At 43.8% G+C, this 14,557-nt stretch overlaps 3 protein-coding genes across 49 annotated transcripts in view; 1 reads left to right on the forward strand and 2 right to left on the reverse strand.

The window, feature by feature from the left end:
• Window positions 1–2,965, forward strand: part of LOC126985971 (urea transporter 2-like) — a 60,720-nt gene extending 57,755 nt beyond the window's left edge. For 9 of the 40 annotated variants that reach the window (XM_050841590.1, XM_050841611.1, XM_050841604.1 and 6 more), the window contains 2 exons: window positions 1,637–1,693; window positions 1,747–2,965. Coding sequence is in view for 3 of the 40 variants with exons in the window: in XM_050841588.1 (XP_050697545.1) it covers window positions 609–743; window positions 1,105–1,173 (204 nt within the window). In the remaining 37 variants the exon portion in view is untranslated. Of the gene's footprint in view, window positions 1–608; window positions 744–1,104 lie in introns of all 40 variants that reach the window. The other 31 variants (XM_050841592.1, XM_050841610.1, XM_050841608.1 and 28 more) reach the window with 14 other exon arrangements.
• Window positions 1–14,557, reverse strand: part of LOC126985974 (ELMO domain-containing protein 1-like) — a 49,408-nt gene that overhangs the window by 1,266 nt on the left and 33,585 nt on the right. The window lies entirely within an intron of this gene.
• Window positions 5,665–14,557, reverse strand: part of LOC126985968 (cell division cycle and apoptosis regulator protein 1-like) — a 33,387-nt gene continuing 24,494 nt past the window's right edge. For 4 of the 7 annotated variants that reach the window (XM_050841583.1, XM_050841579.1, XM_050841580.1 and 1 more), the window contains exons 13-21: window positions 14,333–14,464; window positions 13,576–13,659; window positions 12,804–13,067; window positions 11,415–11,726; window positions 10,319–10,451; window positions 9,765–9,881; window positions 8,674–8,793; window positions 6,809–6,924; window positions 5,665–6,472 (exon numbers count right to left, since the gene is read on the reverse strand). In XM_050841583.1, the coding sequence (XP_050697540.1) occupies window positions 6,323–6,472; window positions 6,809–6,924; window positions 8,674–8,793; window positions 9,765–9,881; window positions 10,319–10,451; window positions 11,415–11,726; window positions 12,804–13,067; window positions 13,576–13,659; window positions 14,333–14,464 (1,428 nt within the window). In that variant the 3' untranslated portion in view covers window positions 5,665–6,322. The remainder of the gene's footprint in view (window positions 6,473–6,808; window positions 6,925–8,673; window positions 8,794–9,764; window positions 9,882–10,318; window positions 10,452–11,414; window positions 11,727–12,803; window positions 13,068–13,575; window positions 13,660–14,332; window positions 14,465–14,557) is intronic. The other 3 variants (XM_050841584.1, XM_050841586.1, XM_050841585.1) reach the window with 3 other exon arrangements.

Here is a 14,557-nt window from a genome sequence, read left to right on the forward strand (position 1 = left end):
AGTGATTATAATTATAAGAACATAAGAGCTTAAGGAGTCTGCAAGAGTCCGGTTGGTCTATACAAGGCAGCTCCTGTAAGCTTAACCCCACCTTACCTCACTATCCATGAATTTATCCAACCTCTTCTTAAATATATCTATCGTATTGGCACTCGCAACATGACTGCTAAGTCTGTTCCACCCATCCACCACTCTGAGGGCAAATGAATTCTTGCCTATGTCCTTGTTGATTCTGAATTTGTCTAACTTTAAACCCACTGCTACGAGTCCTACCCGGTTATTTTACAACCAAAACCGGATAAACATCCTCTTAATAAAGCCCGTCATCCATTGACAAACTTCGATCAAGTCTCCTCGCAATATTCGCCTTTCTACTGAATGCAGATTTAAATGTTTCATTATATCCTAATATGGCAAGTTTCTCACTCCTTGAATCATTTTTGTCATCCTCCTCTGAACAGATTCTAACATCATATCCATTCTATAGTAGGATTACCAGAACTGGATACTACTGCTACTACTGCTACTACTACTACTACTACTACTACTACTATACTACTACTACTACTATACTACTACTACTACTACTACTACTACCACCACCACAGAACAACGTGCCAGTGTTCACCTTCCCCTTCTGCCTCGCCTCCCTCCTCCTGCTCGCCGCCGCCGCCTCCTCCTCCGCCTTCGCCCGTGTGACCTCGCCGACCTTCCCAGAGATGCACCTTTATAAGTATAGACAGGTAAGGGGGGGATAGGTGGGAAGGGGAGGGGGGAGGGGGGGTTGTGGGTTGTTCTCTCCCACTTTCTCTGCTTGTCTTGCTGTTTGTCTCTTGTTCTCGTTTGTTTGCTCTTTCTCGCTTGCTCTCTCTCTCTCTCTCTCTCAACGAAGACCATAATCGTTCGTTGATTGTGAGGATATAAAGAAAATCTCTCTCTCTCTCTCTCTCTCTCTCTCTCTCTCTCTCTCTTATTATTATTAGTAGTAGTAGTAGTAGTATTTTTATTTTTATTTTTATTTTTAGTATTAGTATTAGTAATAGTATTAGTATTTTTATTACTTTTATTATTTTTATCATTATTATTATTACTATCATTCCCCAGAAGGCCGCCTCGATGGTAGAGAAGAAAGAAGAAAAAGAAGACACGGCGAGCGGTGGATGCGTAGCTTGACACACACACACACACACACACCTCCAGCTCGTCTCCACACATGATGCACGCCGTACTCTCGTTGTTAAATCTTTTCCTATCTCAGCCTCATGTTATTTGTTCTGCAGTTGAAGACGATGGCCGTTACAAAGGCTATTGTTACTAACAAAAGGTGTGACCACCAGACAGACAGACAGACCAAGGACGAGGAAAAATTTGACAACAGTAAAACGAACTAAAGTACGTTATTTAGGTGTTGTGTAGGGATTGTCAGGCCGCCACCGCCCTTCCTTCACCACCACCACAACCACCGCGGCGAGGAGGTTGTCAAGCCACCACCGCCCTTACTTCACCACCATCACCACCACCGCAGCGAGGAGGTTGTCAAGCCACCACCGCCCTTCCTTCACCACCACCACCGCGGCGAGGAGGTTGTCAAGCCACCACCGCCCTTCACCACCATCACCACCACCGCGGCGAGGAGGTTGTCAAGCCACCACCGCCCTTCCTTCACCACCACCACCACCACCGCGGCGAGGAGGTTGTCAAGCCACCACCGCCCTTCACCACCATCACCACCACCGCGGCGAGGAGGTTGTCAAGCCACCACCGCCCTTCACCACCACCACCAGCGGCATGGTGGCTGCAGGGATGGGGGTGAGTCCTCAGTCAGAATATGCCCTCATTTAAATCTCATATATTACTTTACTTCTCTAGGTTCACCAGCACATATATACTGCATGGTAATTCTTTACAAGAAGTCCGCCTCACCCTCCGCCACTCCAGCCCCCTACCCCTGGGGACCTATGGGGAACCGGGGTTTTAGGGGAAAGGCAAAATCACTGAAAAATGGGCTTCCAACATTTCCCTAGAAAAATTCCTAAAGTAGGGAAAATTCTCTAGTCTCAAAAGTAAGTGAAGTCCGTAACGCATACTCTTGTAATCTATTCCAATATAACCTAGCAGCCACAGCAGCCGGTCTGTTGACGAGTGTCGGGCATATAATTAGATGCCCAGCGTAGTGGCCGCCGCCGCCCCACTCCGTCCCGCGTTGTGTACCTGCGTAATTTTTGATGGCCCACACTGCATGTCGAATATATTTAAACTATTCCTACCGAACTTTATAACCTAACTGCTAATGTGGGGGGGCTTCGCCCCCTCAACCCACCCCATATTCCTATTGACCTTTCCCACACTCTTATAAACACTTCCTACGACGTTTCATCGTTACGACGCAGTCCCAATAAATGATTCTATAATTCTTTTTTCGACTTCTAACATTTGCTTCGTAAATACGAACTTCGGGCAGTAATCAGTTTATTGAGCGGGGCGGAAGAATACTGAGAGAAAGGACAATATGAGCGTAGCTCACTTCCTTTATATCACAACTAGGTAAATACAGGGAAGTGGAAAGAGAGGAGAGGGACAGAGTGAGTGATAAAAAAATGCAGATAGAGAATGTAAGAAGGGAGAACAAGGAAAAGGAGTGGAGGAAACAGGGAGATAGAGAGGATGCAAAAAAGAAGAAAGGAGAAGGGTGTGGGGAGGGAGGGGCAGTAGGGAGAGTCATGTCAGAGCTTCTGTCAGCACATGACCTGACTCTCACTTTTGCCCCTCCCTCCCCTCACCCTTCCCATATCCTCTCCTGTGTGTGTGTATTTACCTAGTTGTAGTTTTACAGCACCTGGGCTCACGCTTGTGTGGTCCCGTTTTAATGAAGAAATTTTCTATTCTCTTTTTCCATTACTCTCTTGGTCCCACACGTCCTCTGCGTGCATCGAAACACACAAGAAATTAATCACAACAAAGAGAGTCCGTATCTTTATTTGTCCAACTTTTCCTTAAAGCTTTGCACACTCTTTGCTGATACTACATCCTCACTTAGTCTGTTCCAAACCTCTATATTTCTTTGCGGGCCATACTCCATTTCCAAATCTTGTTCAGGTCTTCTTGCAGAATTTCAGTCTTACTGTTTCTTATATATCTTAAGAGTTTTGCATCACCTGCAAACAGGCTCATATAACTGTTAACTCCCTCTGGCATATCATTTACATATACTAGGAAAAGTACTGGTGTCAATACCGATCCCTGAGGCACTCCACTCTCTACAATTCTCCATTCCGATTTAATTTCCTTTACCACTGTTCTCATCTCTCTTCCCATTAAGTAGCTTTCCATCCTGGCCCGGGTTCATCACTCTTACCAGCCACACCTCCGGTATCTCTCACATTTACCGGAGCGCTACCAGAGCTGCGGCATCTTTCAGACATGGGATTCATCGACAGTATGGTAATGCTCCAGTAACTCGCACCCTAGCAACGATTGGTTGGGCTGGATAGCCAATTACGTGCGACCTTTAATGCTGTATTTCAGCTTTCACGTGTCGTTTGTTTACTAATACACAGACTTAAAAATCAAGACGTGTATTGTACAGGCGTAAATACTGCCTTAAAACAAATAATTAGCGTTTTAATCCCTCAATTAGATGCGTTTTTTACGTATGAATGCACGTTACAGGTAACTCGATTTACGCGTTTTTTAAATAATGCAGGGTCCAAAATACAAAGAAATGTTTAAATTACAAGTTTTTTTCACTTATACGCGATATTTTATGGATTGGCCACCAGATATCTCACGCAACTGGACTCACACGGCGCCGCGGCCACACAGCTGAGCTCAGTTCTTCCTGCGCACCACTTGAACAACAATACAGTACCCACGCTGCCATGCTACTCAACAATAGGGGTGGACAGATACTGGTACCAGTACCAGTACTAACGGTACCAGCTATACGGTACAGTACCGATACCAATACTAGCCAGTCGCTCATGCTGTCCCTCATTTCTTCCTCATACGAGTGAGGCTGAGACTGAGTGGATATCTCGGCGATATGGATATTCTCTCTCTCTCTCTCGCCGCCACTTGAACAACAATACAGTACCCACACTGCCACGCTACTCAACAATAGGGGTGGGCAGGTACCAGTACTAACAGTACCAGCTATACGGTATGGTACCGGTACCAGACTGCTTGGTACCCGTACCAATACTAGCCAGTCGCTCATGGTGTCCCTCATTTCTTCCTCACATGAGTGAGGCTGAGACTGAGTACCTGAGTGGATATCTCGGCAATATGGATATGGATATTCTCTCTCTCTCTCTCTCTCTCTCCACTCAATGAAGTGAATATTTATTTTTCCCAATTGTCCAGAATTCCGGACAACGATAGTAATAATGACATATCAAGTATAATGCAGGCCATCCTACCTGTTACCCCTTCGGGGAAACTCAACAGAACTACAGGAGAGGATGTCCACCGCTATGCCACCACTGTCATGCCCCGGGAGCTTATTTTCTTTTTTATATTTTCCTACACGTCCTTTGCGTGTATCGAAACACACGAGAAATTAATCAAGACAATGTGAGGGTATTCCCCGGCTGCCTGGGATTGAACCCGCGACTACCATAACGGGAGAGCCACTCCTTACCGAGTCGGCTAAAGAGGTACCCCCACTGGCTAAGTGGGTTATGGGAGGCTCGTTCATCAGGCATAGTCGCTGCACTACACCGGAACTTCGAGATCGGACTTATGAGGAGAGACTCTCAGTAGCATGGGGCTCACAACCCTGGAGAAAAGAAGAGAAAGAGGAGATCTGATATAAGAGTACAGGGCGGCAAACAGAGTGGAGCATTTGGACAGAGAGGACCTGTGTGTGTGGAACGAGAGAGAAACAAGAGGACATGGAAAGAAGTTGAGGGTGACCATGTGTAGGAAAGATGTGAAAAAGTTTAGCTTCCCAAACAGAAGCATTAAGCTAAGGAATAGGCTGGAGGAGAAGGTAGTTTGTATAAGAAACATTCATGATTTTAAAGAAAAGTTGGATAAGAATGGATATGGAGATGGGACAAAACGAGCATAGTTCTTTTCCCGTATGTCACAGCTAGGTAAACACACACACACACACACACACACACACACACTCTCTCTCTCTCTCTCACCTCTCTCTCTCTCTCACCTATCACAATGGTCTTATTAATAAACACCTTATGAACACACACAAACACTGCTTTCCCATCTGTTGTCTCAGCACAATCCAACACTTGATGAATGACTGAATCAAATCTCTCTTCGTGAACATGCAGCCTTCATGGTGTGCTGCACTGCTTCATTTCGTCCTCTCTTTACACCAAGGTCATCATCTTCCACATGAATATTTAGATTTTAGAGGAGAAAATTCACCTAGACAAAAATAACTGAAATCTGAGTGTCTGCAATTTTAAGAGCCCAAGCCACCCATACAACCTTTCTTACTTCAAATCAAACACATTACACTTACTTAACCGACACAATAATTGAAACATGTATGACTGGCAATTTTTACATACAGATGCTGCAATTAAAGTCTGCCATCCATGTTGTTACTCTAATTTCTTCTGATCTCCATCCACCCAGGGCATCTTCCACACAACTCATTTATAACTGGAGTAAATTCACACACTAAAACAAAGTGACTTCCTGACAAGCCAAGTTTTTATTTTATATAGCCTCTCATCACTCTGACCTTTTCATTCTGTTTTGTGTCACCATCAAAAGCATCTTCCACATAACATAACTCATTTCATTGGGGAGACTTCACAGACACAAGAATAACAGAACCACAAAAGTCTTGTAGTTTTCCTCACAGACGCTGCCTATTTGAGAGTCCAGGCAACAAGCTCTGCTCTCTCTTTTGTTCCCACCAAGAGCATCCTCCACACAAATCACTTCACTGGAGCATTTACACACGAGACACAACAACTGAACCTTGAAAGTCCGTCAGTTTTTCCACACAGACAGCACAGGCTTTAGTGTCTGCAGGACAAGGTAAAAATGTGTGCATAGTGACCAACACAGGAGTAACTGAAGAATGTCATCTGGCAGTTTTCTACAAAGTGGTTGTGTATACGAGGAGTCCAAGTGGTGAGATACAAGCGGGTGCACAGCGACCGTGAGCCAGCTACTCGCCAAAGGGATCTCCTATCAACTTACTGTCATGTATTTACACTGACATAATAATTGGTGAACCATGAAGGTCTGGCAGTTTCTTTCGGACGCAACATTGTCCAAGAGTCCGAGCGTTGAGATACAAGTGTGTGCACAGCGGCCGTGAGTCAGTCAGTCGGTGCGATACTCACTCGAAGGTTCCATTTTCCAAGTGCTCCATCTTGACCTTGCCGTCTTTGATGCTAAGGTCATCTTCCTCTAGGTCAACACCAGCCACCAGAGGGCGGATGACCAACTTGATTTGGTTGAGCGCTCGCTGGTATACGTTGTTGTCCTCCTGTTCAGGCAAGTTACCTTGGATTAGCCTACACTGTTAGTTTCTCTCATGTAGTGGCTATATAGCCCTTGCTTGGTCTGTCCTCTTGACAGTAAATAAAATACACTGGACCTTCAATTTTTTGGACTAAACAAGGGTAAGGGCCATCCAAAAAGCAGCAAAATTAATGTACTTATAGGCAGTCTATTCCATGTATGTTATCATTATTATTACCACAGCTGGCAGGGGAAGGGAACATCATTGAAAAAAGAAAAGAAGGTTTAGTAAAAAGCAGATTACAATGAAATTACAGCAATAAAACCTGGCACCGTTTTCACCAGTAAAAGTTACACTCACGATGGCTTTCTGGAGCTCCTCGTCAAGTGTCTTTATGGTGGTGTTGGCGGCCTTCAACTCCTTGGTCAGTTTGCTGATCCTTTCTGAAGCCTTTTTGGACTCATCTTTGCTGTTCACTGCAAAAGTCAAGCACCTTAGTGGGGGGGTTCACCAGTCTATATGCACTACTCCAAACAGTACTCACAGCAGGAAGTCCTAGTGCTGTGGAAAACTAGGCGGCAAAAAAAATCCACTGCATTCAAAATAAAGATTGATAAACATTTTATACTTTGTTATCAGTTAATTTTCACACCTGAGGGAGACTGAGCCACTAAGGGTTGAGCCATTTTGGGGGTCGACCCACTCTTAGGGTTGAGCTATTCTTAGGCCAACTCAATCTTAGGGCTGAGCCATTCTTAGGGCCAACCCACTCTTAGGGTTGAGCCATTCTTAGGCCAACTCAATCTTAGGGCTGAGCCATTCTTAGGGCCAACCCACTCTTAGGGCTGAGCCATTCTTAGGGCCAACCCACTCTTAGGGCTGAGCCATTCTTAGGGCCAACCTACTCTTCGGGCTGAGCCATTCTTAGGGCCAATCCACTCTTAGGGCTGAGCCATTCTTAGGCCAATGCACTCTTAGGGCTGAGGAACTCTTAGGGCTGAGCCACTCTTACTGATGAGGAATTCTTAGGGCTGAAGCATTCTTAGGGCTGAGGAACTCTTAGGGCTGAAGCACTCTTAGGGCTGAAGCACTCTTAGGGCTGAGGAACTCTTAGGGCTGAGCCACTCTTACGGATGAGGAATTCTTAGGGCTGAAGCATTCTTAGGGCTGAGGAACTCTTAGGGCTGAAGCACTCTTAGGGCTGAAGCACTCTTAGGGCTGAGGAACTCTTAGGGCTGAGGAACTCTTAGGGCTGAAGCACTCTTAGGGCTGAGCCACTCTTAGGGTTGAGGCACTCTTAGGGCTGAGGAACTCTTAGGGCTGAGCCATTCTTAGGGCTGAACCATTTTTAGGCCAACCCACTCTGGGGCTGAGCCACTCTTAGGGCTGAGGTACTCTTAGGGCAATGCCCAGACACCAGCAGTGTCACTGGAAGCACCAAACCAACTCTTGATAAAGGTCAGGGTTTGTACACAGCACCCAATACTAAAGAGATTCCCTGTATAGCTTCCTCAAATTTCCTATCTGTACTTAAACATTAAGCAAAAAATATTCCTTATTTTCAGTGTTTGGTTCAGGTGTTTACAAAGTGGAACTGGCCCTTAGCAGGAAGCACTGATGGAGGCAGGTAGAGGACAGTCACTGAACGTCCAACCTCATGAAAAAAAAATGAGAAAAATGGTAAGGCACAAATGATAATGAAGATAATGGTAAAAAATGAGAAAAATGGTAAAGCACAAATGATAATGACCTCAGGAGTAGTTTCTTCAGCCTAATGGGTATACTAATCAGTATGATGTGCATGATCAGGTAAACACACATTTTTATGGGTGCTGCAAAGAATCCTATTCATCAGTCCTTAAGAGTAAAGTTTACAACATTAAATCACTAAAAAACAGAGATGGTGAATAGAATTGAGAGGCAGGGGTGGAAAGATTGCCCAATCTCAAATAATGAACAGGACGGAGAGGCAGGGGTGGAAAGATTGCCTTCAGTCTCAAATAATGAACAGGATGGAGAGGCAGGGGTGGAAAGATTGCCTACACTCCTACATATCCATCAACCCTGCTATATACCCCACTTGACTTGCTTATAGTTTTTCTTGTTCTCTACTAAGATATATGATTAATAAAATACATGCTACATTCTCTTCCTTGCCTCTGCACTCCCATCATCCTCTCCTGAGCTCTCCCTATGGCCACCGAGCCACCCATTGAATTACTTACTTAGTTCCTTCTGCAGCTCCTTCAGCTTCTCCTCTGTGTTGCTGCGAGTGTTGTCTGACTTTTCAAGCTGCTGCATCAGTTTACTTATGTCCACCAGTGATCCACCATACCTCACCACACCTATGGGGGGTAAGGGGAGAGGGACTTCAGTTACTGCTAGATAAAAAGCAATAGGCCTATAATGATATTAGGCTTCTAGTGCCCATATTTCTATAATGACTTCTACATATGCTCATGGAAAAGTTTAAGTTTCTAAGAGGTCTGTGTTCACAAACATTTCATCTACTTGTTGCCCCTATTGGAAAAACTTTTCTGTCAAGTTGTTGGGGGTTTCATGGACAGCTTAATGAGCCATGAGGTAGTTTTACAAAGCTTCTGCAGCATGACTAAGATCACTTCCATGAGAAAATGACTTGTCTCCGCTGTGGTCTTAAGAAAATATTAGCAGTGAGCACCTAAAGCAGACTGAGGAAACCACAATGATGTGATCTTGATGGGAATAAAACCCACAATGGCAAGCAAAATGATTTCTATCCCTCCTTCCAACCACTGAAGATGATGGCAGTGTCCACTGAGACTGTTTGGTAAAATGTACATCTTTCATCTGCCACTGTGAAAATCCAAAGCGTCTGAGAATGCGGCCTGAATCTCTTAAGGTCAAGCTTTGGGGGACTAGTTTTGTGTAAGATTGATTTTGGGATACTGGAATATGTACAAACTTTGAAGAAATGCTTTATGCAACTTTACACACATTAACAAAAATTCTGAAAAAGGAAAAGGTAAGTTCATAAAGGTCAATCTAACATGGCAGTTTTGAGGGCAAACTATTACATGAGTGGCGCTGCTATGATGAACCTTAGAACTCCGAGAAGCAATGTGACCAGTCCTTACATGTCTCTATACACGGCTGCATCTTTTTCAACCTTTTTAACAGTAAAGGAGTCCGTTCAAGGGCAAAAAAAAATGACTAGTTTGGTTGATACTCCCCAGTGACTAAAGGACCTCTCACCATCATCTGTCTCCCTCACCAACCATAACTAACTTGTGCATGTAATAGGAAGAGGTTAGGCACAATCCTGAAGTGACCCAACCTGTAAATGAGATGATAGGCTCCTCCTTGGTGCGTGCTCCCTTGCGGGTCATCATCCTGCTCTCGCTGGGACTCGGCGAAACACAGTCGGCAAACAGCGGCATGATTGTGTTGTTACCTGTGGGGGCAAAGTGGAGGAGATGAAGGGCATGTGTGTGTGTCCTGCAGTCAATCAACTATCTACCTATACATGCATCTATCTATCTATATGTCATTGTCTCATCTACTACTCACCCATCCATCAATCCATCTACTACTAATTCATCTGTCTTTCTAATCATCTATCTACTCATCTTTCAATCTATATATTCATCTATTGCTCATTTATCCATTTATCTATCCATCTACTACTAATTAATCTATTTATCTATCTATGTTTGTCTTTCTAATCATCTATCCTTCTATTCATCTACTCATCATCTATCTATCTATTCTTCTGCCACTCCATTTATCTATCCCAAAATGTGCACCACTGAGTGAATATAATCTCTTCCTATCCATCAACTACTAATTCATCTGTGTCTCTCTAGCCACCACCCTGTGCCTCCCACCTACCCATGGCCAGGTACTCCAGGTCCAGGGTGGGCAGGGGCTCGCGTGGCTTGTCCTTGTCTTCAGCCGAGATGTCCGTCAGCTTCCGGTAATGCAGCACGTCTCTTGACATCACCTTGGACGTGAGCTTCTTTTGCTGCAGAGTGACAGGGACAGATTTGTTTTTATTTATTTATTTATTTATTTTTTTTTTTTTTTTTTTTTTTTTTTTTTTAAGCAAGGGAGGCAGTTCAAGGGCAATAAACAAAAAAGCAACACAAAAACAGCCTGCTAGATGCTTCTCCAACAAAAGAAAATAGAATGAGAGGCCAAAAGAGAAGTCAATATCAGGTGGAGAGGCATTTTGATATTGTTACTTTTGTTACTTTCTGCATATCAGCAAAAGAAAGTTGTCTTTTTCATGGCATTAGTAGTTATTATTATTAGTAGTACTTTTATTATTACTATTATGAAACAGAGCAATGGGTGGTGCCTGAGAAGAATGAATACCATTGCTAGACGTATTCCACCCCTCACATCAACTGTTTTCAAAGGCCTAAGGAGATCAGTCAGGGTCTAATGAGTGTTTTTTACATTCATGGTATAGAAGAAGGGTCAAACTACCACCAGGGTCATAGAACTACCCCTGAAAATGCCTGAAACTCCTACGAAAGCCTTGTCAAATATGTGTACTGAAATGTTTAATAATACGGCCCTGTAAGTCATAAAGTATGTGGCCCAAACACAGCTAAGACAAAGAATGTGGGATAAAGAGGCTGAAGTAAAAGATGCATCACTACAAAAAATAAGACTTAGCTAAAGAGTAGGACTAAGCAATGAAAAAATTAGTTTAAGAAAAAATAAATCGAGACATTCAGTTAGCTCTAAATTATTATCGGGTTAAGAGATTACGATATTGTTACCATTGCAGTAAAAGGAATTCACTTTGGTTTTAAATGTGTTAAGTATAAGGAGTGAAGGTTGCTGCAGAGATGCTGAACCTAAAAACACTCATGATAACCCACCTGACCTCCTCTTCGGCCTTTGGAAGTAGTTGATGTGAGGGGTGGAAGCGTCTCACAACACCAACCAGAGTAGCCCGCAGTAGTGGTTGGCTTACCTGAGCACGGGAGAGGTTGAGGCCGAGCATGTTGATGATGTCCTCCAGGTCCCGGTCGATGATATAGCCAGTGTGAGTTTGGTCAAAGTACACAAAGGAGAGGAGCAGGTATGGGTCCAGCGTCACCATCTTCTTCTTCTCCTTCTTCTCCCTCCTCTCGCGATCCTTCTTGTCATCCTTCTTCTTGTCCTTGGATTCCCGGCGGTCATCCGAGCGTTCCTTGTGGTCCTTCAGCAATGTCTCGTCCTTGGAGTCCTCATCATCCTTTAGGGCAGAGAGCAGAGTCCCTGGCATAAGTCCTTTCACATAGCACTAACACACAGGGACACAGGGTTATAAGGGGAAAGAGTAGAGTCCCTGGCACTAAAACACAGGGACACAGGGTTATAAGGGGAAAGAGTAGAGTCCTTGGCACTAACACACAGGGTTATAAGGGGAAAGAGTAGAGTCCCTGGCTCTAAAACACAGGGACACACAAGATTACATGGAGGGAGAGTAAACTCCTTGGCACTAAAACACAGGGCCACGCAGGGTTATAAGGGGAAGATGATCTTTTGACAATGGTATTTTTAAGTGGCATTGATAATCAAGGACACAAGGAGACTGCATGAGGCCTACACCTGGATACACACAGTTATAAGGAGACAGCAAAAGCCCATTAATCAAGGAAATATACATCTCACTCAAACCTTTGCTCTGAGTCCTATCCTCCACTTTTATTTACCATTGAAAATACAAAAAATCTCACTCAAACCTTTGTTATGAGTTCTATCCCCCCCTTTTACAGCAAGGATCTTATTAAAATCACCCTTGTTAAAAGCCCTTCAGCCAGAGAAATTATAACCTAAGGGGAACCGGCCTCTTGCAGATTCCTTACGTTCTTATATTCTTCTAAACTCAAAAAGGTGAGAGCACTGCATCACTGAATGAAAAAAGGACATTCACACAACTGGAACCCACTGCAAGAACATCATAAGAATTCCTTTGTTAACCCGGTAGCAGCAGGGATCGTGTTTCTTAATGGTCCCTCCAAGCGAGAAAAATGAGAAAAAATCACCCCTCACACAAACTATTTCATAATATATAACAAAGCATTTGTGATCAGATTATGTATCATCTATTTTGGGGGGTTTATATCATGGCACAAATTTGGCCCGTTGCTGCTACACGGTAAAGCCACAAATTTGGCCCGTCGCTGCTACCGGGTTAATCCCTTCATCCACTTACAGATGGGAGCTTAATAGAAACACCAGATGAGTCAGCAAAAAAGGGAATTTAGGCAACTTGAAGCCATTACAAAGAGTCCTACACTGCTCTCTTACTACAAAACTCCACTTAGATCTTTAACCAACACTGCATAAACAAAGAAAGAAAAAGTGATATACATACCACTTCCTCTTCCTCCTCATCCTCTTCCATCTCTTCCTCCTCCTCTTCTTCTTCCTTCTTTTCTTCCCTTTCCTCCTTGGCCTCCTCCTTTTCCTTCTTCTCCTTCTTCTCCACTTGCTTGTCCTCCTCCATCTTCTCTTCTCGGTCCTCCTCCTCCTCCTTCTTGTCCTTATCCTCCTTCTTCTCTTTCTCCTCCTTCTCTTCTTTCTTTTCCTTGTCCTTCTTGTCCTTGTCTTTCTCTTTCTTCTCCTCCTTCTCTTTTTTCTGTAAAGGAAGAATTGCACACTTAAGCCTTGTCTTCTACTCTTGGTCTGTGTCTCAGCTGTGTACATGGGTGATACATAGGTCTGTGTCTCAGCTGTGTACATGGGTGATACATAGGTCTGTGTCTCAGCTGTGTACATGGGTGATACATAGGTCTGTGTCTCAGCTGTGTACATGGGTGATACATAGATCTGTGTCTCAGCTGTGTACGTGGGTGATGCATACCTTGGGACATGTTAATACACACACTACAATGAGGAGATGCGGTACGGTGCATTCACCCCATGAAAGTACCATTACATGACTGGACACGGCCACTCCTGCCACTGTCTTGGAGCTAACAATACAAACAAGGACTGTGTTTTGTATTTGCATCTCAGTATGCATCTTTTTACAGTAAGGGAGGCAGTCAAAGGACACATACAAAAAAATACCATTAGTTTTGGTAAGAAAAATGCACAAGAACGTGCCTAGCAATTTAGAAAACAACAGAATCACCTATTATTACTGTGTTTTGAGGCTTGTATCTGATCATGGTGAGTAAATCTTTTGAGTGGTGAGTGGCTAGTGGGTCAGCACTCACCCACACCACCTGGAAGGGAGAGCAGGAAGACTAAGTTGACATCCAATGATATGGTTCAGAGCTGTAGTTGCCTTCTAGTAACATGAATATATTATAAAATGATGGAAAATGTTCATTCCTTATGAGATTGTGTAGAAAGTAGCTTCTGGATGTTGCAATAACCCCCCCACCCCCACCCCATACTCTGTGCCACATTACTTCAGCTACAGCGTAGCTGTTAATTAATTGTACTGTCAAGTGGTTCCCAGAAAAGCGTCCCCAGAGCTATGATGTGCTGTGTGAGGGCCACCTAGCAGAGGAGGGACAAACTGATAGCAAACAGGTCTATTAGCATGCATATCAGGGATGAAAGCTTTCCAATATATTAAGCTGAGGAATAAAGGTAAACTATTCCACAATTATAGACTAATGAATGTTATTTATTTTGACAAAAATGAAACACTCACTTATTACCTGGTCATCATATGTGTCCTTAACAAATTCAAATAAGCTTCCTCAATAATGAGATATTTTATCAAACAAAACAACTTTCTCCTCCATTGCTTATTACTCTAAGTTGCTGCCTGCCATGTGTCTGCAGACCCCTGAACCTAACCTAATCATGGCCCAAACAGACAACATATTTGTGAACTCAAAACAGACTGGCAAATACATCCCAAGCTGAATAGTCTTTCCTACTCACCTCTTCCTTGGCAGGCTTTTCGGGACACTCACAGAGGGCGCGGTAGATGCGGAAGGCAAAGTCTCTCATCAGCATCTCATTGAAGAGCTCGGCAAACAGACTCACCTCAAACGAGTGCTCCTTGTTATCCTCCTGCAAACAAGTCAACACCTTAAGTAACTTGAGCACAAACAAACTGTGTATTGTACTGCATGGGAAAGACAAATATGATGATGATTACTATTG

The sequence above is a fragment of the Eriocheir sinensis genome, chromosome 60 (assembly GCF_024679095.1).
Source record: "Eriocheir sinensis breed Jianghai 21 chromosome 60, ASM2467909v1, whole genome shotgun sequence".
NCBI lineage: Eukaryota > Metazoa > Arthropoda > Malacostraca > Decapoda > Varunidae > Eriocheir > Eriocheir sinensis.